This window comes from Triticum urartu, chromosome 6, assembly GCF_003073215.2.
Source record: "Triticum urartu cultivar G1812 chromosome 6, Tu2.1, whole genome shotgun sequence".
Classification (NCBI taxonomy): domain Eukaryota; kingdom Viridiplantae; phylum Streptophyta; class Magnoliopsida; order Poales; family Poaceae; genus Triticum; species Triticum urartu.
This window is the reverse complement of record NC_053027.1, coordinates 104701449-104724783: the sequence shown is the minus strand read 5'-3', so window position 1 is coordinate 104724783 and position 23335 is coordinate 104701449. Positions and strand designations below refer to the sequence as shown.

The window sequence follows — 23335 nt, the reverse complement described above, 5'->3', positions numbered from 1 at the left end:
CTTGTAGTTGAGACTCAAGAAACCGAATTGATTCAGACAGTGAGTTTGAATAACTTGTGTAAGCGGTAGTGTCCAGTAACTCGAACAGTAAACCAAGACAGGACTTTGGGTTTGCCTCACTGTCTTCAAGATAGTTTTCCTTAGCTGTTTTATCAGCTTTGTTGGAGACCAACAATGATGTCTCACGATCCTGAACCTTATCTGCATTACTTCCTTCATCATTGCTTAATAAGGCACTCTTCCCCAATATTCTGTCAACATTCTAAAAGAAGAAACAAGCAGACACATAACATGTTTAGCATGTACTAGTATATGAAACTCATTTCGGTGAAGAGTTCATTAGTAAGGTGGACAAGATTAAACTACCAATGTAGCGATCCGACCTCAAACGGTCAAATCTCTGTGCATAAGTGTCATCCCTGGATAGGTAATGCTGATACACACAGTACTTGAAGGATTTATAATAGAGTTTCAATCACACACTTAATACATCGATAGTCTCAAAAGAGAACTTATTACAATAGTATGGCGTATGGCCAACTAAATAAGATAACAGCGGAAGGCTTTGAAAGTAAAGTGAGTCCATCAACTCCAACGGCATAGCTGAGTGCACGACAACGACCTAGCGCACCTTACTCTTCGTCTAAAAAGTCTGCAACATAATACGTTGCAGCCCAAAAACGGGCAGCACATGGAATATGTTGGCAAAGTAACACTATAGAGCAATGAAGACGAAACAACTATAACTACATGCATATATGGCTGGTGGAGGCTCTACGGTTTTCATGTTTTTGCGAAAAGCCAATTTTTCCCTACAACAAAGAAATATATTTTGTTTAACTATCATGGTAGTTGAAAACATTGAGAATGGTAACCCCATATCAATCCCAATTAAAGTAATCATTAACGCAACAAGTTAATTAAATAAAGTGACGAGAGCAACATAATAATTCAAGCACCAGATACTCAAGATGTCCAAAACTGGGGGCACGGCTAATCATGATTAGTTTGTACACTCTGCAGAGGTTTGTGCACTTTTACCCACAAGACTCGATCTCCTCTGTTGATTTCTCACACTACATGATGTTTGAGAAATGGATGACCGAGACACAGTCTTTCAGAAGCATTATCCCTTTCGACGGGTAAACCGTACCACCTACATCCCCTACATCTACTAGTTTACCACTAAAAGAGGTCACACAACATACTCAACTATGCTAGAGCCCATAACGGCTTGTGGATGCACACAAAAGTTTCTAGCATGAATAACAATATGATCCATTTGAGCAAGGTGGCGGACCACATGATGATCACACGGATTCCCCGGGATCTCCTTGGACAGCACTGGATTGCCCCAGGTTCCCACAAACAATCCACCGAGATGTGTGTTAAAGTAGCCACCTTAATTAATCCCTTAGTTCATAATAATACTCACAACTGTCATGAATCACTCAAACCAAACCACGTCTACTAGCATAGCATAGAAGTATAAGCATAACGTAGAAGTAACTCCCAAGGTTTGAATGAAAAGGGCAATAGGTACTACCTCAACTACTACTTCCCCATACCCACATGTTATCAAGTCCAACCCGTTCGTCGGACCTGAGCCCGACGTCACCGCCGTCCGCAATCTCGACATCCACACCCGCGTCCCCATCAAACTCGATCAATCCAACACCTCGTACTACGTCTGGAAGACCTACTTCAACCTTGTCTTCCGCGAGTACCATCTCCTCGAGCACATTGATGGGTCTGTTGACGGTGACATCATGGCAGGCGATCCGGATTGGGCGGCCATTGAGGCCTCTCTCATCCGATGGTGCTACCTCACTATCTCGTCGGACATCTTCCACACGGTCGTCTTGAAGAATGACGACGCGTGTACCGTGTGGACCAAGATCAACGCCCTCTTCACCAACAATAAATTCCAACGTCTTGTGTTTTTGCAACAGGAATTTTTTGGGTGCCATCAAGATGACTCCTCCATCGATGACTACTGCATGCGCCTGAAGCGGCTCGCTGACGAGCTCTGGGACATCGATGCCAAGGTGTCCAACAACCTTATGCTGAGCACCCTCACCACCGACCTCAATGAGGACTTCGGCAACGCGGCTTCGAACCTCACCCAGCTGCCAAACCCGACGTTCTACTCCGTCATCGTGTACTTACGCTTGGAGGAACGACGGATGAAGAAGGTCAAGGCTCGCGTCCACCACACCGCCCTCGCCGCCGGGACTTCTAGCAGGGCGCCTCCGCCGGCCTCGCCTAACCCGTGCCCACCTGCGCCACTGGGGTATTTCCTCCTCCCACCGGCCCCGCCCGCGCCACCCGCCCCCTCGCAGCAGCCGTAGCAGCAGGGCGGTTGCTGCCGTAACCAGCACCGCAGAGGTGACCGCTCCGGCGCACTACAGCAGCAGCAGCCAGGGTACGGGGGGCTCCATGTCATCACTAGCCCTCATCGCCCTGGTCCGTCGGTGCCAACCCATGGACCAACGTGGTCCATGCGTACCACATGCCGGTGCTGCCAGCCCAGGGCATCCTCGGTCCGTATCCCGCCGGCCCACAGGTGCACTTCGCCACTGCCCCATATCAGGTGACAGGAGGCGGCTACCCGGTGACTGGAGGTGGCTACCCACCGGCGCTTGGGCCCTGCCGGGCGGCTACGTGCCGCCCCCTGCGCCGACCTAGCCCGAAGGTTACTCCCTCCCGCCGGCCTCGTGGGACCATGCACTTCTCACCGCGCTGCACTCGGCGCCGTCTCCCTCCACCTACGGAGGTGGCCGTGATTGGTACATGGACACGGGGGCTACCGCCCACATGACTTCGCACCCCGGTAACCTTGCTTCCTCCTTTCCGGTCACCACCTCGAACCGCATCACCTTCAGTGATGGTTCTTCCGTACCCATTACTCATGTCGGTCATAGTTTCTTTCCGTCTAATTCTATGCCTATTGACATGACTAATGTTTCTGTCTCACCTAACCTAGTTAAAAATCTTGTCTCCGTTCGTCGTCTTGCACGTGACAATCCTCTCACTGTTGAATTTGATGATCTTGGTTTCTCTGTGAAGGACCCCCGTACACGGATGGTACTCCACCGATGTGATTGCCCAGATGATTTGTACCCGGTGCACTCCGCCTCCACCGCCACCGCCACCACCTCTCCGGTCGCCCTCTCCGCCGGTGTCGACCTTTGGCATGCACGCTTGGGTCACCCCAACTCCACCGTCCTTCGTCAGATTCTCAAGAGCTTTTCATTTTCGTATAATAAATTCGACGAGAGCACTTGTCGTGCTTGACGTCTCGGTAAACATGTTCGTCGACCCTTTAGTGAGTCAAACACTATTTCTACTTTTCCATTTCAGTTAATTCATAATGATGTATGGACATCTCCCGAAGCGAGCAACATGGGCTTCTTATATTATGTTGTTCTACTTGATGATTTCTCTCATTTTGCGTGGATGTTTCCACTCTGTCGCAAATCCGATGTCCTCGCCACTCTCACAGCCTTTTACTCCTACATCACCACCCAGTTCAGGAGCCCTATTCTCGCCCTCCAGATTGACAACGGAAAAGGGTTTGACAACGCTGCCACTCGCCACCTTCTCGCGTCTCACGGCACCACTTTTCGTCTCATGTGCCCTTACACATCCTAGCAGAACGGCCGCGCCGAGCGGATCCTCCGCACTCTTAACGATTGCGTCCGCACGTTGTTATTCCACTCCAACGTGCCCCCTCAGTTTTGGCTCGATGCTCTCGCCACCGCCACTCTCCTAGTTAACATCAGGCCATGCCATCCCCACTGGAACTACACTCCGCACCAACTTCTCTCCGTTTCCCCTCCATCCTACGATGGTCTCCGTATCTTCGGTTGTCTGTGTTATCCTATCACCGCCTCCACTACACCCCACAAACTCGATCCTCGCCCCGTAGCGTGTATCTTCCTAGGCTATCCCCCTAACACCAAAGGTTACTGGTTCTACGACCCTATCTCCCACCGTGTGTACACCTCTCGACACGTGTACTTTGATGAGCGGGTATTTCCTTTTCACCAGGTACCGCCTTCTGCAGAGGATTCGACGCTGTTTGATGGTGTCTCGGACGCGGCCCCGGTGCAGCCCCCGGCGAGGCCCCTTGTGGCCTCGGTGCGGCTCCTTGCGGCCCCTCTCGGCGCGGCCTCGGCATGCCCTCCCGCGACGGGCCCCTCTGGCGTGGCCCCCGATGCGGGCACCTCAGCACCCGCTGCGGGCCCCTCTGCCACGGTCCCGACTGCGGGTTCCTCAGCCTTGGTCCCAGCACGGCCCCCCGTGGCCTTGGGTGGTCCTTCGGCTCCCACCCCCAGGGGTGGCGCGCCTGCCCCGCCCCGGCCGGCTACACCGCCCCTACTGGCCCCGCTGCTCTGGCCGGCCCCGATCCCGCTATGATGCCAGAAGCGACAGACTTTTCTCCACCCTCGTCCGTTGCTCCTGCCGTAGCCGACCCGCCTCCCGCCGGCATGATGACGCGGCCTCGCGCCGGTATCCACCGGCCTAGCATGCGCTACGCTGCTGACGAGTATGCGTGCCCGGTGTCAACATCGTCCTCTCCACCATCGTCCATTCCCTCGTCCGCCCGCGCCGCCCTCCGCGATCCACATCGGCTCGCCGCGATGCGCGAGGAGTTCGACGCGTTGCAGCGCAACCGCACATGGCATCTTGTGCCGCGACCCCCTCACGCCAACGTCATCAGTGGCAAATGGGTGTTTCGTCACAAGACCAACCCTGACGGTTCTCTCGAGCGCTACAAGGCTCGCTGGGTGGTGTGCGGCTTCCGCCAGCGCGCTGGCGTGGACTTCACTGACACCTTCGCCCCGGTCATTAAACCGAGCACCATTCATACGGTGCTTCAACTGGCGGTCTCCCGTGCCTGGCTTGTGCATCAGTTGGATGTCTCCAACGCTTTTCTGCACGGCCACCTCACGGAACGGGTGTTCTGTGAGCAGCCGACCGGCTTCGTCGACGCCGAGCATCCCGACCATGTCTGCTTGCTCTCTCGGTCTCTTTATGGACTGAAGCAGGCCCCCAGGGCCTGGTACCAACGTATGGCTGGGTTCTTGCAGCAGCTTGAGTTTCACACAACCCGCTCCGACGCGTCTATTTTCGTCTACCACCAGGGCACTACTACTGCGTACCTGCTGCTCTATGTGGACGACATTATCCTGACGGCATCCTCATCTGGGCTCCTTCAGCAGCTCACGGCCCGTCTTCGTGATGAGTTTGCCCTCAAGGATCTGGGAGCTCTGCACTACTTCCTTGGCATTGAGGTCGTTCGCCGTGCCGACAAGTTCTTTCTGCATCAGCAGGAGCACGCTCATGAGCTTCCCGAGTGCGCGGGTATGCTTAATTGCAAGACCGCCCCTACGCCTGTTGACACTAAGGCGAAGGTTTCTGCTTTGGAGGGTTCGCGTTCTACCGCTCCATCGTCAGCGCCCTGCAGTATCTCACCCTCACTCGGCCTGACTTGCAGTATGCAGTCCATCAGGTGTGCCTCCACATGCACTACCCGCGTGATTCTCATTGGACTTTGGTGAAGCGTATTCTTCGGTACATACGTGCCACTATAACCCTGGGACTCCCCCTGATGGCATCATCCTCCATCGACATGGTCGCCTACTTCGACGCTGACTGGGCTGGCTGCCCGGACACACGTCGCTCTACGTCAGGCTACTGCGTCTACCTCGGGCCCTCGCTGATTTCTTGGTCGTCCAAGCGGCAACCCACGGTCTCTCGCTCGAGTGCCGAGGCGGAGTATCGGGTAGTGGCTAACGCCGTTGTTGAGTGCTCCTGGCTCCGTCAGCTTCTCCAGGAGTTGCTTTGTGTGGTCCCCAAGGCCACGATCGTCTACTGCGACAATGTCTCCGTTGTCTCTCTCTCCGCCAACCCCATCCACCGTCGCCGTACGAAGCATATTGAGCTCGATATTCACTTCGTTCGCGAGTAGGTGGCTCTCGGGAAGGTTCATGTTTTGCATGTCCCTACCACTCAGCAGATTGCCGATGTCATGACTAAGGGACTACCAGCCCCAGTCTTTGAGGAGTTTCGGTCTAGTCTCTGTGTCTCCGGAGACGCTTCGACTGCCGGGGGGGGGGGGGGGGGGGGGGGTGTTGAGCGTATGTTGTCCACTGCATATGTATAGGACTTGGGTCTGTATTTATACCGTTGTATCTCTTTCTCCCCTCATATATTTGTACATCTTGGGAGACAAGTAGAGGCCAGTCCACCCTATACCTATATATGTGCACCATGCACACGATCAATGATTATCGATTCGTGCAATCTCATTCTTCCTAACTAACATTTTGGCAAGCGGCAGCGCGGGACGACCTGGAGCCAGGGACGACGCACAACGGCTTTGTTGGAGGAGTCAGAGGTTACGGGTTCAGGTGGTTAGGGGGGGGGGGGTCGGGGGCTGCTGGTGGGTTGCCGATTAGATTGTGGCGGCGTTGTCTTGATGTAGGACGGGGACGGCTGCAGGCTGGCGCAGGCGAATGCTCTGGCATGTTGGGGCAACGAGGCGGTGCACGGTAGTGCCCGCTGGCCACCGAGGAAGGAGCGAGCGGCTGAGCGGGTGTCGGGAGGCGGTTCTAGGAAGAAGATGAACAATGTTCCTGAGTGAAAGGGTGGGGGAGGAAGTTGGCCAACGGGATTTGGACTGAGCGAAGTCGACGAAAAGCAACAAACAAAAAAGGCAACCGTTGAATAGGTGGTCTCTTTGAATTATGTCATTGAAATTTTAATTCAGATACAACCTCCACATTCAGTGACAAATGAGGCAGACTTTGTTGTAAATACTCTCTTTATCTGGAGATATTTGTCAAAGAAATGATTGTATCTAAACGTATTTTAGTTTTAAATATATTTATTTCTATTTATTTTTGTGACAAGTAATTTTGAAGGGAGTGTAGCTACGGTATTTTTAATCATATGCTCGCAGCATAGTCGAAAAAATTGACGCCTTGACGGACGGTGCGCTGACGGAAGGGCTTGCGCGAGGGGACGCAGCAGCACGTGACTCATCTCCAGTTAAGCATGATTGAAGGAAACCAATCAAAAGCCTTTAAAAATTCATAGGCGGACTACTAGACACAGACTCATATGCTCATCGCCCAGGCATCACGGATGACACTGTCCTCGAAGTAGCATCACGGATGACGCATATATATGTTGTCCATAGACACTATATAAACAGTTTATCCACCTCTGAAACATTCATCAAGAACAAGCACAAGCACAAGCAGCTAAAGCAATCTCAGTGGTTTCAAAACACACACACACCCACACACATCGATCGAGGTAGTTAGAGATGGCCGGAGGAGATGACCTGAAGCTGCTCGGCGCATGGCCAAGCCCGTTTGTTACCAGGGTGAAGCTGGCGCTCGCCCTGAAGGGCCTGAGCTACGAGGACGTGGAGGAGAACCTGTACAACAAGAGCGAGCTTCTTCTCAAGTCCAACCCAGTGCACAAGAAGATACCCGTGCTCATCCACAACGGCGCCCCGGTCTGCGAGTCCATGATCATCGTACAGTACATCGACGACGTGTTCGCCAGCACCGGCCCGTCGCTTCTGCCCGCGGACCCCTACGAGCGCGCCATTGCTCGCTTCTGGATGGCCCACGTTGACGACAAGGTTTAAATTATACTCAATTGGTTGAACTACTAGTCTCCGTTCCTTTACTTTTAGATATCCGACGAGCATCTTTGACCATTATTTTTCTTCGTGTTTCAGCTGGTAGCCCCATGGAGGCAGTGGTTGAGGGGCAAGACAGAGGAGGAGAAATCCGAGGGAAAGAAGCAGGCGTTCGCGGCGGTGGAGGTCCTGGAAGGGGCCCTGAGGGAGTGCTTCAAGGGAGGGGGCTTCTTCGGCGGGGACGGCGTCGGGCTCGTCGATGTTGCGCTGGGAGGCGTGCTGTCGTGGATGAAGGTGACCGAGGCGCTGTCCGGTGACAAGATCTTCGACGCTGCCAAGACTCCGCTCCTGGCCGCATGGGTGGAGCGCTTCATCGAGCTCGACGCGGCCAAGGCCGCCCTGCCGGACGTGGGCAGGCTGCTTGAGTTCGCCAAGGCACGAGAGGCTGCAGCGTCTAAGTGAGCCAGCACACATCCAGAATAATTTTAAAAAAATGTTATTTTCAAATGTTGTTTGTTCGGCTAGTTGATGTAATAATGTACTCCCTTCGTTTCTAAATATTTGTCATTCTAAAATTTTAAATGGTTACCACATACGGATGTATATAGACATATTTTAGAGTGTAGATACACTCATTTGCTTCGAATGTAGTCACTTGTTGAAACATCTAGAAAAACAAATATTTAAGAACAGAGGAAGTAGCAGTAACTGATGTCGTCCATTTATTCGGTGTTGATTTTGTCCTTGAGATTTGAATATTTTGATTTTGTGTGGAGTTAGCAAATTCGATAATGCGTGCTTGTATTAGTTGAGGTTCTCTTTCTGATTCAAGAGATGAGTTCAACGAATATCCAATTCGGCTCCTGAGCTCATCTACACTTCGCGAACAGTAAATAAAAAAAATACTAAAAAAATTCAAAACATATCAATTATTTTTGGTGAAAGATACTTGAGTGCGTGATGTCCATGCCAACTTTCAGCTCATTCGGACACCCGAATAGCTCTAAAAAACAAAATCAGGTCCGAAAAGTGTAAAACAATAAACTTTTTCATAGACTCCAAATTTATCTGGTAAGCTGAGAGCTCACTAGATATTCAAATGTGCTGATTTTTTGCACGGACATCACAAACTGAAGAATCTTTCACCAAAAAGAAATTGGATTTTTTTTACCTTTACTATTTTTGGTGAATTTACTGTTCACTCCCGGGCTCATCTGAGCTCGGGAGCCAAAACGCCCCATCCCGAGTTCAATTTTCTTTTAAACTGCCAGCAAAATGCTTATTAATTGAATTTGATGGTAGATTTGGTCTGAATTTATATATACTCATTCATTGCAGTGATATTTGAGCTAGACTAGAAAAATAGCCAATACTAAAAGGGTAGTGCACATTTTGCTGCATTGCTTATGTTCATGGTTTACACATGTTTTATTTTTACGTCCGAGTTTGTTTAGCTATGGGCGAAACAACATAGTGTTTTTAATGTGGTGTTTGAGCGGGTTTTTTTGGCCGAGTGATTAGGGGCCATCTTCTAATGAATATACATGTATACAAGGGAGTTACATGTGCTTCTGGCCACGTGTTTATGTTGGTGCTAAACGTGTGTAGTAGGCGGTGATTCCTTCTTGGGAACCAAGCCCCACACCACACAAGGCGCTTACTAAGGGGACCCACTCATCGAGAGATTGCCCATCATAGAGTTCAAGGCGATGAGCCATTCAGAACCGTGTGGCCAATCTCAATTGAAGACCTCAACTAAATGAGGGCGGCTCCAAAATTAAAGAGCTTAGTGAAGTTGGAGGTATGAATGAGAAGCTCCTTGAGAAATTGTCGAGCCGGTCAAAATCGTGAACCAAAATCAAAATTGAACACCTCAATTGAATAGAAGAGCTCCAAGGGAGTATAGTGGGAAAGATCCTTGATAAATCATTGACCCAGTCAAAATTATGACCCAAAATCCAAACTTGGACACCTCAATTGTATGAGAGAGTTCCAAAATTAGGGAGCATAGTGAATTAAAAGATTCTAGGGCACCTTTGCTATGGAAATGCAAATATATTTGAGCTCGACCATCTGTTGATCAATCATGCATTCATGTTGTTGTACGTAGTTCATAAGATGTTTTAGAAGAGGTGTGCAAAACCCCTTAAATTCGCCTCAATCTGGCAAACATGATTTCTTGAAAGACTTCTCAGTTGAGGCAATTTGGCAAGGAGGAAGTTGATTTAGGTTAGATGAGATGGGAGAGGAAGGGCTATGTATACCATGTGACTTTTGGTGAAGCATCTCAACCTCCAAAGGAGGCCCACATGATGTATATATTGATAGGTCGGGGCAGGGGCGGAGCCAGCCCAGCGGGCCGCCCCGGGACGCCTTTGTATACTATAGCAGACGTGTACAATATTCGCTACAGTATACAAAGCATTTGGGCCTCACGCCCCGGCCTGGGGTCTGTATCCGCCACTGGACCGGGGCATATCCCGTAGGGCGCATACAACCATCATGACTAGCATGCAAGAGAGAGTTACATGGGAGAGAGAGAGAGATTACAGGAGATAAGGAGGTTTAAAAGAATATCCTGCTAACAACCTCTAACTACTCCAAACTCTATGCGCTAACAATATCTTGTTTAAGAATATGCAGCCCCCCCCCACTCCGTCGCCCCTGCGTGGGCGAGCGAGGGCCCCCAACCCTAGCCGCCGGTCCCCCCTCCATTTCCTCCGTCACCGCCGGTGATTGGCGCTGGGCAAAGCCCGTGCGTATGACATTGGCGGCGGAGGTAACCCTCCCTCTCGCGGGTCACCGGGTGGCGCGGGACGCCCTGGCTCGTGGGGTTGTGGCCTCGATCTGGACCATGGCGGCACGGCTGCCGGCCGACGTCCCAGCGGTGGCTATGGCGGTAGGGCTGGCGCTGCTACTCCTGATCGGGGCAGAGGGCCTTGGATCCGGGGCGGCGGCCCATGAAGGAAATATGCCCTAGAGGCAATAATAAAGTTGTTATTTATATTTCCTTATATCATGATAAGTGTTTATTATTCATGCTAGAATTGTATTAACTGGAAACTTGATACATGTGTGGATACATAGATAAAACAGAGTGTCCCTAGTATGCTTCTACTTGACTAGCTCGTTGATAAAAAATGGTTAAGTTTCATGACCATAGACATGTGTTGTCATTTGATGAATGAGATAACATCATTAGGAGAATGATGTGATGGACAAGACCCATCTGTTAGCTTAACATAATGATCGTTAAGTTTTATTGCTATTGCTTTCTTCATGACTTATACATATTCCATTGACTATGAGATTATGCAAACCCTGAATACCGGAGGAACACCTTGTGTGCTATCAAAGTCACAACATAATTGGGTGATTATAAAGATGCTCTACAGGTGTCTCCGAAGGTGTTTGTTGGGTTGTCATAGATCGAGATTAGGATTTGTCACTTCGAGTATCGGAGAGGTATCTCTGGGCCCTCTCGGTAATGCACATCATGATAAGACTTGCAAGCAATGTGACTAATGAGTTAGTTACGGGATGATGCATTAGAAAACGAGTAAAGAGACTTGCCGGTAACGAGATTGAACTAGGTATGAGGATGCCGATGATCGAATCTCGGGCAAGTAACATACCGATGACAAAGGGAATGACGTATGTTGTCATTGCGGTTTGATCGATAAAGATCTTCGTAGAATACGCACTACAAAAAAAAGACACATCCGTGACATTTTGGGCCGAACGAATTTTTTTTCTGTCATACATATGACACTTCTATGACGATAATTGTGACAAAACCCAGTATCATCATAGATGTGGTGGGCTCCTACTTCTATGACAAAAAACCATGACAGAAAATGGTCTTTTCGTCCTGGGCGTGCTGGAGACGCAGCTGCATGACATTCTTTGGGCCGTCCATGACGGAAAAAACCGTGGTAGAAGCGAGGGGGAGGAAAATTTCGGGAAGTGCCCGGTTACGGTGGGAGGTCGGGGGCCGAGCGATGCGCGTTTCTCTCGTACACGTACGCGCATGTGTGCGAGGCGTTGGCTCTAACTGAACCCGAGCGAGGCGTTGGGCTCTAACTGAACCCGAGCGATTGCACTGCAGGCTACGCGTTACTGAACCCGAGCGATCGATCGATGGATGTTAACTGAACCCGATCGAGCGATTCCTTCGCTACTGCTGCTAACTGAAGCTGATCGATGCTGCCTCTGGGATGAACAGTGAGCGCTACGGGGGGGGGGGGGGGGGGGGGGTTGGATGAATAGTGAGCGGTGGCGTTGCCTCTGGATGAACAGGACCCCATGGTGTGGTGGAGGGCTGAATGAACAGTAGACGGTGGAGGGGTGCCATTGGAGGGGTGGTTGAACAGGACCCCGTGGTGTGGAGGGCTGGATGAATAGTAGACGATGGAGGGGTGGCCGTGGAGGAATGGGTGAACAGTGGCCGGTGGAGTAGCGCGCGGTGGAGGTTGGATGAACAGGAGCCCGTGGAAGATGGAGGAGGTCGACGGTAGCCCGTGGAGGCTGGAGGAGGTCGACGGTGGAGATGAGCAGTATCTCGTGGAGGCCCGTTTTGCGGTACGCCACACCCCTCCCGATGAACAGGACCCCCGTTTCGATCGTAGCGCTCCAACACAAGTCCGTTTCGTCCGTTTTGCGGTACGCCACACCCCTCCTGATCAACAGGACCCCCGTTTCGACCGTAGGAGGTCCGTTTCCTCCGTTTTGCGGTACGCCAGACCCCTCCCGATCAACAGGACCCCGTTCCGAACGTAAGAGGTCCGTTTCCTCTGTTGTGCGGTACACCAGGCCTCGTTTCCATCGCCTGTTCCGTCCAAGCCCTCCCAATGAACACGACCACGTATTCTGTTCCGACCCAGCTGGTTGGCTCCCACACGTTCCGTTGCCTCCCCATGAATACGACGCATTCCGTTGCCTCGCCATGAACACGACGACGACGATGTTTCTCCGTTCCGACCCAGCCATGTACACGAGCCCTGGCCGTACGTATGCGCGAGTAGGCGTTCGAGACCCCGCCCGCATGTACACATACGTGACCGTAATTTCTTTCTTGCACCATGGCCGCTGTACGTACATGTACATGCTACGTGCGCACCTGTACTATGACACGTATGCGCCTCTACTATGACATGTGCGCGCCTCTACATCCACCAGTATATATGTACGTACACGTTCGCGACCAGAATGAAAACGCTACGTACACTTCGACCAGTTGGGTCCCGACTGTCAGGCACTTCCTTGCCTGCGAAGATGTAGCTGGTGGGTCCCAGCAGTCAGGGGGGCGAATCGTTTTTTTGCCCAGACGCACTTCCTTGCGTGCGAAGATGTAGCTGGTGGGTCCCAGCAGTCAGGGGCAAACGTTTTTTTCGCGAAATACGGTGGCCCGTCCGGTGGGTCCCCGCTGTCAGGTGGAGGAATAATTATTTTGCACGTAATAAGGAGACACTTCCTTGCTGCGGTCGTGGACGCAACTGTCAGCCTCTCCATGTACAGTCCACGTCCGATGGAAGCCGTTCCTTAACCACGTTGACCACGTCGCGCCGAGAGCACCAGGGCGGTGGACGACGGCGAGGCCTAGGAAGGGGACGACGCGGAGCCGGGGAAGACGCGGCCGTGGATGCCCACGCGTAGAGGAGTACGAGGGTTCACTGGTTCGCTGCGGTGTGAGGCTGCCGTCGTCGCAGAATAACAGGGGGTGTGGGTGAGTAGAGGGATGGCCTGGCCAGCGGTGGGAGTAGTAGGGGGCGGTGAGGCCTCCGCCGCATCGTAGCCGGCCACGGGAGGCAGGAGCACGATGCACGACCGGCGCTGGTTTGTGCGGCTGGAGCAAGAAGACCAGAGGTTGAAGAAGCACTACGGCCGTTGTACCGACATCGTACTGTCACTGGAGCTAGAATCGTGCATATTGACTAAGTTGACAAAGCCCTCCGTCCCCGTCAACGTAGTAGGACCACAAGTCAGCCTGCCACTATACTGGGTCCCAGCTAATAGGGGGAGTATTCATTTTTTTGTGCGTAATAAGGAGGCACTTCCTTACGTGCGAAGATATAGCTGGTGGGTCCGAGCTGTCAGCGACGGTAACATTTTTTTCGCGAAATACAGAGGCCCTTTCGGTGGGTCCCTGATGTCAGGTGGAGGAATCATTATTTTGCGCGTAATAAGGAGGCATTTCCTTGCGTGCGGCCGTGGACCCAGCTGTCGTCCTCTCCACGTACAGTCCACTTCAGATGCATGTTGGTCGTTGACCATGTTGACCAGGCCGCGCTAAGAGCACCAGGGCGGTGGACGACGGCGAGGCCTAGGAAGGGAACGATACGGAGGCAGGGAAGACTCGACAGTTGTTTCCCACGCGGAGGGGAGTACGACTGTACGAGGGTTTACTGGTTCATCTGCCGTCGCCGGAGAATAACAGCAGGTGAGGGTGAGTTGAGGGATGGCTAGGCCGACGATGGGAGTACGGTGGGGCGGTGAGGCCTGCGCGGCAGCACAGCCGGCCGCGGGGAGGAGGGAGCAGGCAGTCTCGCCGGCGCTTGTTTGAGCGGCTGGAGCAGGAAGATCAGAGATTGAAGAAGCACGACGGCCGTTCGATGAACATCCAACAGTCACTGCTTGTGCGTCAACCTTTTTTTAGGAAAGCCTCAAATCTGTGGAAAACAACATACAGCCCATCTGCCATTATTTCTAATAATTTACAGCCCATTTGCTAATTCTTAAGGTTTTTTTGGAGCCCATATCCTTTTTGTTAGCATTACAACCCATATTATGGCCACGGTTAAAAAATTATACGAAATTTTGCATATTTCAGTGCGGTCCGAACTGTTTTTAATCATGAAATTTTGACTCACATTCAAACTAATTTTAAAAATAAATGTATATCAATATAAAATCCAACAAATTCTCCACGCATAAAAATTAATGTAATTTAAAATCTCGAAATGGAAAAAGATATTTGAAACTAATTGCCGATTTGATGTGTTTTAAAAATATACAGCCCATTTCTCATTACTGATGGGCCATTTTCTCGGCCAGCCAAATGAAAGCTCTCCTCGTCTTGAAAGATTTGCAGCCCAACAGGCCTGACAAAACGACTTACTTGGCAAATCACAAAAAAACTGGGCTGTGGCCGTGGACCCAACTGTCAGCCTCTCCACTTACAGTACTCTTCCGATGGAAGTCGTTCCTTGACCATGTTGACCACGCCGCGCGGAGAGCATCACGGCGGTGGACGACGGCGAGGCCTAGGAAGGGGATGATGCGGAGCCGGGGAAGACGCGGTAGTGGAAGGCCACGCGGAGAGGAGTACGAGGGTTCACTGGTTCGGCTGTGGTGTGAGGCTGCCATCGCTGCAGGGCCTGGCCAGCGGTGGGAATAGTAGGGGGCGGTGAGGCCTCTGCGGCAGCACAGCCGGCCACGGGAGGCAGGAGCATGCAGCACGACCGGCGTTGCTTTGGGCGGCTGGAGCAAGAAGACCAGAGGTTGAAGAAGCACTACAGCCGTTGGATGGACATCGTACGGTCACTGGAGCCAGAATCGTTCATATTGACTAAGTTGACAAAGCCCTTCGTTCCCGTCAACTTAGTAGGCCCACAAGCCAGCCTCCCACCAAGGTGGGTCCCAGGTAGCCGGGGGAGTATTCTTTTTTTTGTGCGTAATAAGGAGGCACTTCCGGTGGGTCCGAGCTGACAGCGGGGGGAACATTTTTTTCGCAAAATAAAGTGGCCCATCAGGTGGGTCCCAGCAGTCAGGGGGCAAACGTTTTTTTTGCAAAATACGATGGCCCGTCCAGTGGGTCCCTGCTGTCAGTTGGTGGAATCATTATTTTCCGCGTAATAAGGAGGCACTTACTTGCTGCGGCCGTGGACCCGGCTGAGACTCTCCACGTACAGTATACTTCCGATGGAAGTCGTTCCTTGACCACGTAGACCTCGCCGCGTTCCGTTGCATGCATGCATCCATGGGCGTGGTGCGTCCCCACTATCAGCCTCTCACGTACAGTCATGTTCCGATGACTCTCGGTTGTTGACCACGTTGACCACACCGTGCCGAGCGCACCCAGACTGGAACGACCCGGAGATGGGGAAGACGGGGCAGTGGAGTCGCAGATGGAGAGGAGTGGGAAACTTCACTGGTTCGGGTGCGCGGCAGCACAACCGCGGTGCCGCCCACAGGAGACAGGAGCAAGAACAGAGGTTGAAGAAGGAGCACGGCTGTTGGATTAACATCCAACGGTCCAGCTGCTAGAATCATTTGTTGATTAAGTTGACAAAGCCGTGCATACACGCCTGCTTAGTAGGCCCACAAGTCAGTCACCAAATCTGACAGGTCCCAGCTGTCAACGGGATGAATAATTTTTTTTGCAAAATAAGGAGGAACTTCCTTCCGTGCGAAGATACTGCCGGTGGGTCCCAGCTGTCAGGTGGAGGAAACATTTTTTTCAGCTTAATAAGGAGGAACTTTCCTTGCGTGCAACCATGGACCTCGTGGGTCCCAGCCGCCAGGCTCTCCACGTACAGTCCTCTTCCGATGACTCTCGTTTGTTGACCACGCTGCACCGAACGTAGCGAGGCGGTGGACGACGGCGAGGCCCCGGATGGGAACGACTCGGAGATGGGAAAACGCGGCAGTGGAGTTGCAGATTGAGAGGAGGAGAAGGGTTATAACTGGTTCTGTTGTGGCGTGGGGCTGTAGTCTGTGGAGAATAACAGGAGGTGTCGAGGGGTGGAGGGATAGCCTGGCCGGCGGTGGGGTAGCGCTTCGCAGTGATGCGTGCTAAGTAGAGCTGCTAGCCGCCGGAGGCCGGACCAAGCGGTCCCGGCGACGCTGCAGGAAGAAGACGAGAGATTGAAGGTGCATGCCGGCCGTTGGATATAAATCCAATGGCTGTGGATGACATAATCATTTGTTGACCAATTTGACAACGCCCTGCGTAGGCTTCGACTTATTGGCCCACATGTCAGCCTGCAAAAATATGGTATATATTTAACCCATGTTTTCTAGAATGTACAGTCCATTTGCTGGGCTGGGTGAAAAAATAATTTCTCGTCAATCAGGCCCATTTATATTTTCTAAGAAATCCCAGCCCATTTGCACTTCCTTGAAATACACGTATTAAGTGGGCTCGTTATATATATAATGTTATGTTAGAAGGAGCAATTAATATCAAAGAATAAACCGGAGAGGCACATTTTTTATATATAGAATTAAGAAATTAGCGAGTTATTGCTCAAAATAAAAATGAGTGCGTTATTATTAAATTGGTCCTTAAAATCTTCGCAAGCTTTTGTACGCAATCACCAGGATTTTCCTTGCCCGTGAGTCAAGATCAACCAGGATTTTCCTTGCCAACTTCCGTTAAACATTTACTTTTATAAGTTAATAACACGTGGGATGTTTTTATAATGTATATATAAGTCTCTATAAAATATACGATAATAGTAATTGTATAAATCTTTCCCTAATAATAAAGCACGGATTGACTCTTTGGGTTCACCGTCACAATACGCTTCTTTCCGTGAATTTACGCTTTCAATTTTTTTCCGTTAGTTTTGATCAACAGTGCGTCCAATTGCTGTGAGGCGATACTAAAAACTTTGTCCATCCAATTGGTCCACGTCCACATTCTCTTGTTGGGCCTGCACGCATGTTTCAGCCTGCATACACGCTTCTGTATCTGTACCTTACCTGATTTTCACACATGTAATCTGAGTAATCCCACCTCGATTGCTTACATGAAAGTCTACCAGTTTATATACCTGGAAAATTGCATATCAACAACGAGCCTCTTGAATCAACAAACATAGAAAGAGAATGAAGGGAAATTGTACAAAAAACGGTAGTCCGGCGCGAAGCTGTTCAGTCCGGCGCTCGCCGGGGTGAGGAAGCGTAGGCGCAGTGCGCAGATGCCTGCGACGCAGCCTGTTCCACACGCTGGCCACCTCTACACCACAGACGACATGGACACGAGCGTGGCGGCAGGGTGGCTTGAGGCTCGTGGTGGACCGGATCCAGCGAGGGGAAGGTCAGATCCGTCGGCTTGGAGAGGGTGGTGTGGAGGAGCACGCGGGACAGAGGGCAGAGGAGGATGGAGGCGGAATGCCGAGGTCGGGCTGTGGACTCGGAGTGGAGGAGCCACAAAGAGGCCCGGGAGCCACCAAGGCAGCCACGAGAGCGAGATGGGCCTGGCCATGCTCGGCGGTCGTCAGCCGACTTCGTGTTTCTTTGCTGATGATCCCTGACCACCTACTGCCCGGGGTCGGCTACATGCTGTTATCTCAGTTTGCTTGGTAGTTTCATTCTTGCTTAAGATTAGACCTAGCCGTGTAGATGCAGATGGACATTGGAGGTACAGTGTTGGCACTGACGACTTGGATAAAAATATTTTTGTATGCACTCCGAGTGGGTCAGTCTATATACACTTAAATTTTCACATTCAGTTTCCTTCAGTTAGACGACAGCAAGGAGATAATGCACTCCTTTTTTCTGAAAAATATCATAAGGGACATCTTTTGGAAGAATGACGAGCCATGTTGGCCGTAGTTGGAGTGAAAGAATTACAACTTTTTGTGCCAAATAATCAAATATAGCACTGGTTCAGGAAAAAAACCGAAACCCTGAGAAATGTTGTTGTTGGATGTCAGTGTGCATCATATATCCTCTTGGCCATGCCGGTCATAACAGCAACAACTTTCTTCAGGCTAGTGATGCTCATATTGTCAATCATTCTCACTGTGGTGCTTGAGACAAAAACTCCTAAGGCAGTTTGGTAATTTATGATGTTATTACACCGGAGCACATGTAATGACAGACCCGATAAAGAAGAATAGAATGTAAGTGTGTGCCATATTTTTTTCCCGATGCAATGCACGGGCCCTTATGCTAGTATATATAATGTGGTAGAAGGGAAAACATAAATTTGACCCAACATTACTTTTATAAGAGACCTGCGTTTTATACCCCACAGTAGGCATACTAACAAGTTCACACACAAATACAACAGAAAAGGTAAACATTCATATCAAACTTAGGTTCACAGGACACGTTCATATTCATAGCCAACATTCACTATCAACAACTCAAAAGATTCATATATACACAAGCTCAACATATCTATGCATCCAAATGATTGATAGATCACACGACAATATTCATACATAATTCACAAAAAGATTCAGATATACACATGTTCAGTATGTTTATGCATCCAAATGATTGAGATCACAACCAATATGATCCATGGACGAACTTTAATTACCTTGGGTACAAACTGGTAAATGGTGTTCAATCGGAGGTACTTCTTGCTAAAATTAGTTCTTTTACGAGTAAACTTTCGAGTACATAAGAGGCAGCACAGACAATCTGAACTTTGCTTGTAGGTTTATCCTCAAATAGTGGCCTCGTGCCGAGGGAGGTTTGAGCAACTTGGCCACTACTTTCATCCAACTAGTTTACTGGCTCATCTTGGTCTTGTATCTCACCAAAATTCTACATTGCAGACGAGAAAGGAGGCGGTTGAGAAAATGAACCACCCAAATTTTTTGTGCAGTTCAACTAAAATGGAGCATCCTTGGCGTGCAGACTGATTAAGTGCCAGATGAATATACGCGTCAACCAACTTGTCTGGAATCTTTAGACTCCATGCCATATAGTTCGCTACCATATGTGCCGATAACCAAAAGGCACAAGTTGGGACCCAAGACTGGACTGCATTTTTTTGGGCTATGCACCAAGCAATATTTTTGGCGTTCACTCTCCTAATACTTGGAGTTTGACAATTGGTTGACACCGGTTGATACTCGAATGAATATAGGCACTTCTTGTCAACATCGATGCTTGTCTGAGTGAACTTTGGAGTACATAGCAGCAGGATAAGTACCTGTCCATCTGATCATTTTGTGCAGTTCTACTGAAATCACCCGATGTAATGATTTGCCTGCGAGTTCAGGCTCCAAATTACTCCTTTATGAAATCGGCAAACAGTAGCACAATACCAAATTACCAATACATATGACAGGCACAATAATCAGGGTAAAGATCAGTACCAACCTGTGTGAGGTAGCATATCAATTACTATTTCCTTTGACTGGAAGCCGAGATAAGCCAAGAGACTGACAGCAAAGGAAGAAAGCAAGCGGAGATTAACGACTGACGGGAAAGGACGGAAGCTATCGAGGCAATGAAGCACCCAAAGTTTTTGTGCAATTCCACCAAAATCGAGCATCCCTGTTGGCACATATATTGAGAGAGTGAGATTACTGTAACAGTGGGACTAGTTGATGAAACATACACTAACAAATAGAAGCACCCTCATTATCTTAATGGGTAAAGTTAGCAACATAGTAGTCTTTCTTAAAGAGAGGTATTAGTTTATTTAATCAGTGCCAATTAGCTCAACTCAACACTCATAGCATTGCCATTTATCATAGGTTGCAAAACTTTAACGTGCAAAGATAAAGGAGTTTCTCATGACAGTAGCACGATACAAATAGAGATGACAAGAAACTAATATGGATGAAGGCCTTAGGCCTGTACCAACCTGAGAAAAAAGCTTATTCATGTAGTCCCATAAGAGATGATAAAGCACTCACTGGAATCACACAATAGTATACATTTTTGTGCACTTCAAATGTATGGTTGAAATCACTCTTGTTTACCAGTGCTGAGATTATATCGAAAGATTATCAAGAACTTCCAGCAGAGTTAAAGCACTGGCTGGGATACAGTTCATTGTATTGTCTTGTGTAGTTCCACTAAAATGTATGATTGGCACAACATGATTCCTGTTTGCACAAGTAGGAACAAGGTGAAACCTTCATTAGCTTAGTGAGAAAGGATAGGAAGACATTAGCATATTACTCAAACAATAGCATCAAATTCATGATGGACAATACGCAAAACATTGCCTCATCGAACCAATGGCAATAAATTGACATGCAAAACAATAGCACTATTATGTCATGACACTAATAATATTCCCTCCCTGCTCCACCACATGATTCACCTCCATAGACAAACATACCCACATACATGATTCAGCATAGGGTCCTACTAAAGATTTGTTTAACTCCAACAGGAAAATTAGGCAGTAATAAATTAGTGGTACTTCAGTACTCCTAATTAATTAAGTGAGACAACAGAAGTGGAAGGGCTCCCTGGAGGATCGTCTCACATGTAAGGTAGTCGTTACTGGAGCCCTTGAATGGCCTCGACCGAGGCCTCTGGCTTCAGCAAGATCGCCTTGGCACTGTTTCTTCTTCTTCTTCTTCTTCTTCCTCTTCATGCTCTGTTTCTCTTTCTCCTCACCAGTTGGTGAAACCAAGTACATGATTGGCCTTCTAATTCAGAATTGGTTTTGTCAGTGAGGGAGTACAAGTGTACTAGTAAAAAACAACATTATTTTCTCATGGCAGTCGGAAAATAGAAATGAACACATGCATTAAATACCATTCTTACCTAAAGGAAGGTTATGGCGCAAATATGGATGATGAGGATTGGAACACAGATCTCCCTTTGTGTAGTTCCACCAAAATGAACCAACTGTTCCATTCTGACATTCTAGTTAAACATCACAAAAGTCACTTCTTTTAAGAAGAGTTTTGTGCAGTGCACCAAAAGGTCACAACAGCAACCAGGTGAATTGGATATCCCTGTTTGCACAAAAAGGCACAGAGGAAACAGTAAGAGTCTCAAATAATTACAGGCAAAAACATTTGGCTAAACTTGTCATGGCTTATAACAGTGGCATGGCTTCATTTTTACCAGGGACATTAGTAAGAACAGTGGGTGCACCAGCAGTCCAGCACCATGTACATAAATAGGGACATAAAGTGGTGATTCATAGTTTGTTGCCCCGAGAAACAAACATCCAAGAAACATATCTGGGTTGGTCCCATTTTTTTTCACTCTAGCCACCTACTCCTATGTGTGGATAGCAAATCTAGTCCTGGTCGTACCACTGTGTACAGCGTTACCCCTATATTTCCCTTTTCGAGCAAGAGACCGGTTGGATGACCAGTATGTACTACTTTCACCCCCTTTCCTTCCTGTTTGTACCAAGTCCGATGTACATACTAAATTCCCCCACCCCCACTTTATTTCTTGTTTGAACCAAGTACTACAAGATTCGACTCCATGAAGTAGCTTTACCTCTAACAATAGAAGAAAAAATGTGACGTTGGACCATCCGATCGAGAGGGGCTGAGAGGTAGAAAATGATGCACATGCAGCAACGTAGCAAGCTGGGGAAGTAGAGCTAAGGCGGTTTCGAATGAAGATATAACTGAAGGTCGTCGGGATGTGGATAGGTGGGAGGCGGGAGGCCAGATCCACCCACAGGCAATGACGAAGGGATCGGAGGACCTCCTGCGCCGACGCTCAGCCAGAGATAATGGTGCGGCCAGCAGTGGGTCTCCTCCCTCACTGTCGACGACGGCCTAAACGCTGCCCCTCCTCCCCTTCACCGGCGGAGGGGGATACGTCCGGATCTGTAACCAGCGGTGAGGATAGAAAGCCAGTGTTTTTTGAAGGGAGAAAGACAGTGTTACTACCCCTATCTTGTTTAGATCTGGAGATGATGAGAGTGTGTGAATAGAGCAACCCTAGCAAGCAAGCGCGGAGGCTCCGGCCTATATATACGTAGTGGGGTAGTTTTCCTTTTTCACTCCATCAAAATAATCGTCTAAAATTGTGTACTACTACATGCCAGGTCGCGGTTTTTTTACTTGTTGATTGTTTTTTGAGATAGCTACCCGCTTGTTCCAAGTGGTGTTACGGTGTGCCAGGTCACACTTTGTATCGTTCAAGTCTGGTACTACAAGTCCCTCCATTAAATGAACAACCACCCCTCATAAAAATTGTGAACAAGCCCACGACTAAAATTAGCGGAAACATGGGTTGCCCCAACATGGATTATTATTTATATTTTCTACTCCCTCCGTTCCTAAATATAAGTCTTTTTTATTAGCCACACCTAAGACAAGAATTTTTTTATTAGCAGTGAACCCCACATGTCATAGACAAAAAAATTGTGGCAAGATTCCCTTAGGCAAGCCAAAGTGTGTCTAACAATTTGAGCAACTCAGGTTAGGCAAGTGTGGCAAGTGTGGGAAAAATAATGTGGCAACATAAGACAAACATAGTCACAATCCAAACAGCCCCGTAATTTTTTGTGACATGCATGAAAATTTGGTTAGTTAAATTATAGTCAAAATTTGGCAAGGTGCATCAAATCAACACATGCAAGTATCAAAAGGAAAGTCACGGCATGCATGCATGCGTTGTACTCCCTTCGTTTCCAAATATAAGTCTTTTTAGAGATTGCAACAAGTGACTACATACGAAGCAGAATATGTCTACTCCTACATACGAAGTAGCCCATTTGAAATGTGTAAAAAGACTTATATCGAGTGCAGTTCTTTGATGTGTCGCGTCAACTCGTACAAGACCGAGAAATTTGATTACTACAACGCCCTCTCCCTCGCAGACTGAGCTCCGGTGCCTTAACTGCACTTGACTTTTGCTGCATGACAGGAGGGCCAACCACCTGTGGGGCCCACCTGTTATAGACGCAAAGGTAGGAGCAGTAAGTAGAACCTTTCGCTACACGCTATCCCTCCCGCACGAGGTGGACGGACATGCAGCAGTGGATTCGAT

At 49.3% G+C, this 23335-nt stretch overlaps 1 protein-coding gene across 1 annotated transcript; it reads left to right on the top strand.

The window, feature by feature from the left end:
* The first annotated feature begins 7231 nt into the window (after positions 1 to 7231).
* LOC125514159 (probable glutathione S-transferase GSTU6) lies at positions 7232 to 8371 on the top strand. Its single transcript, XM_048679434.1, has 2 exons — positions 7232 to 7663; positions 7763 to 8371. Exons 1-2 carry the CDS (start codon positions 7340 to 7342, stop codon positions 8123 to 8125), a joined length of 687 nt encoding a protein of 228 aa, XP_048535391.1. The 5' UTR covers positions 7232 to 7339; the 3' UTR covers positions 8126 to 8371.
* Positions 8372 to 23335: the final 14964 nt, after the last annotated feature.

Bases quoted from the DNA above. Each gene is read 5' to 3' on its own strand.
- LOC125514159 (XM_048679434.1), top strand. From the start codon at position 7,340: ATGGCCGGAGGAGATGACCTGAAGCTGCTCGGCGCATGGCCAAGCCCG. The intron at 7,664-7,762 runs GTTTAAATTATA...TTCGTGTTTCAG, and splicing joins TGGCCCACGTTGACGACAAG to CTGGTAGCCCCATGGAGGCA.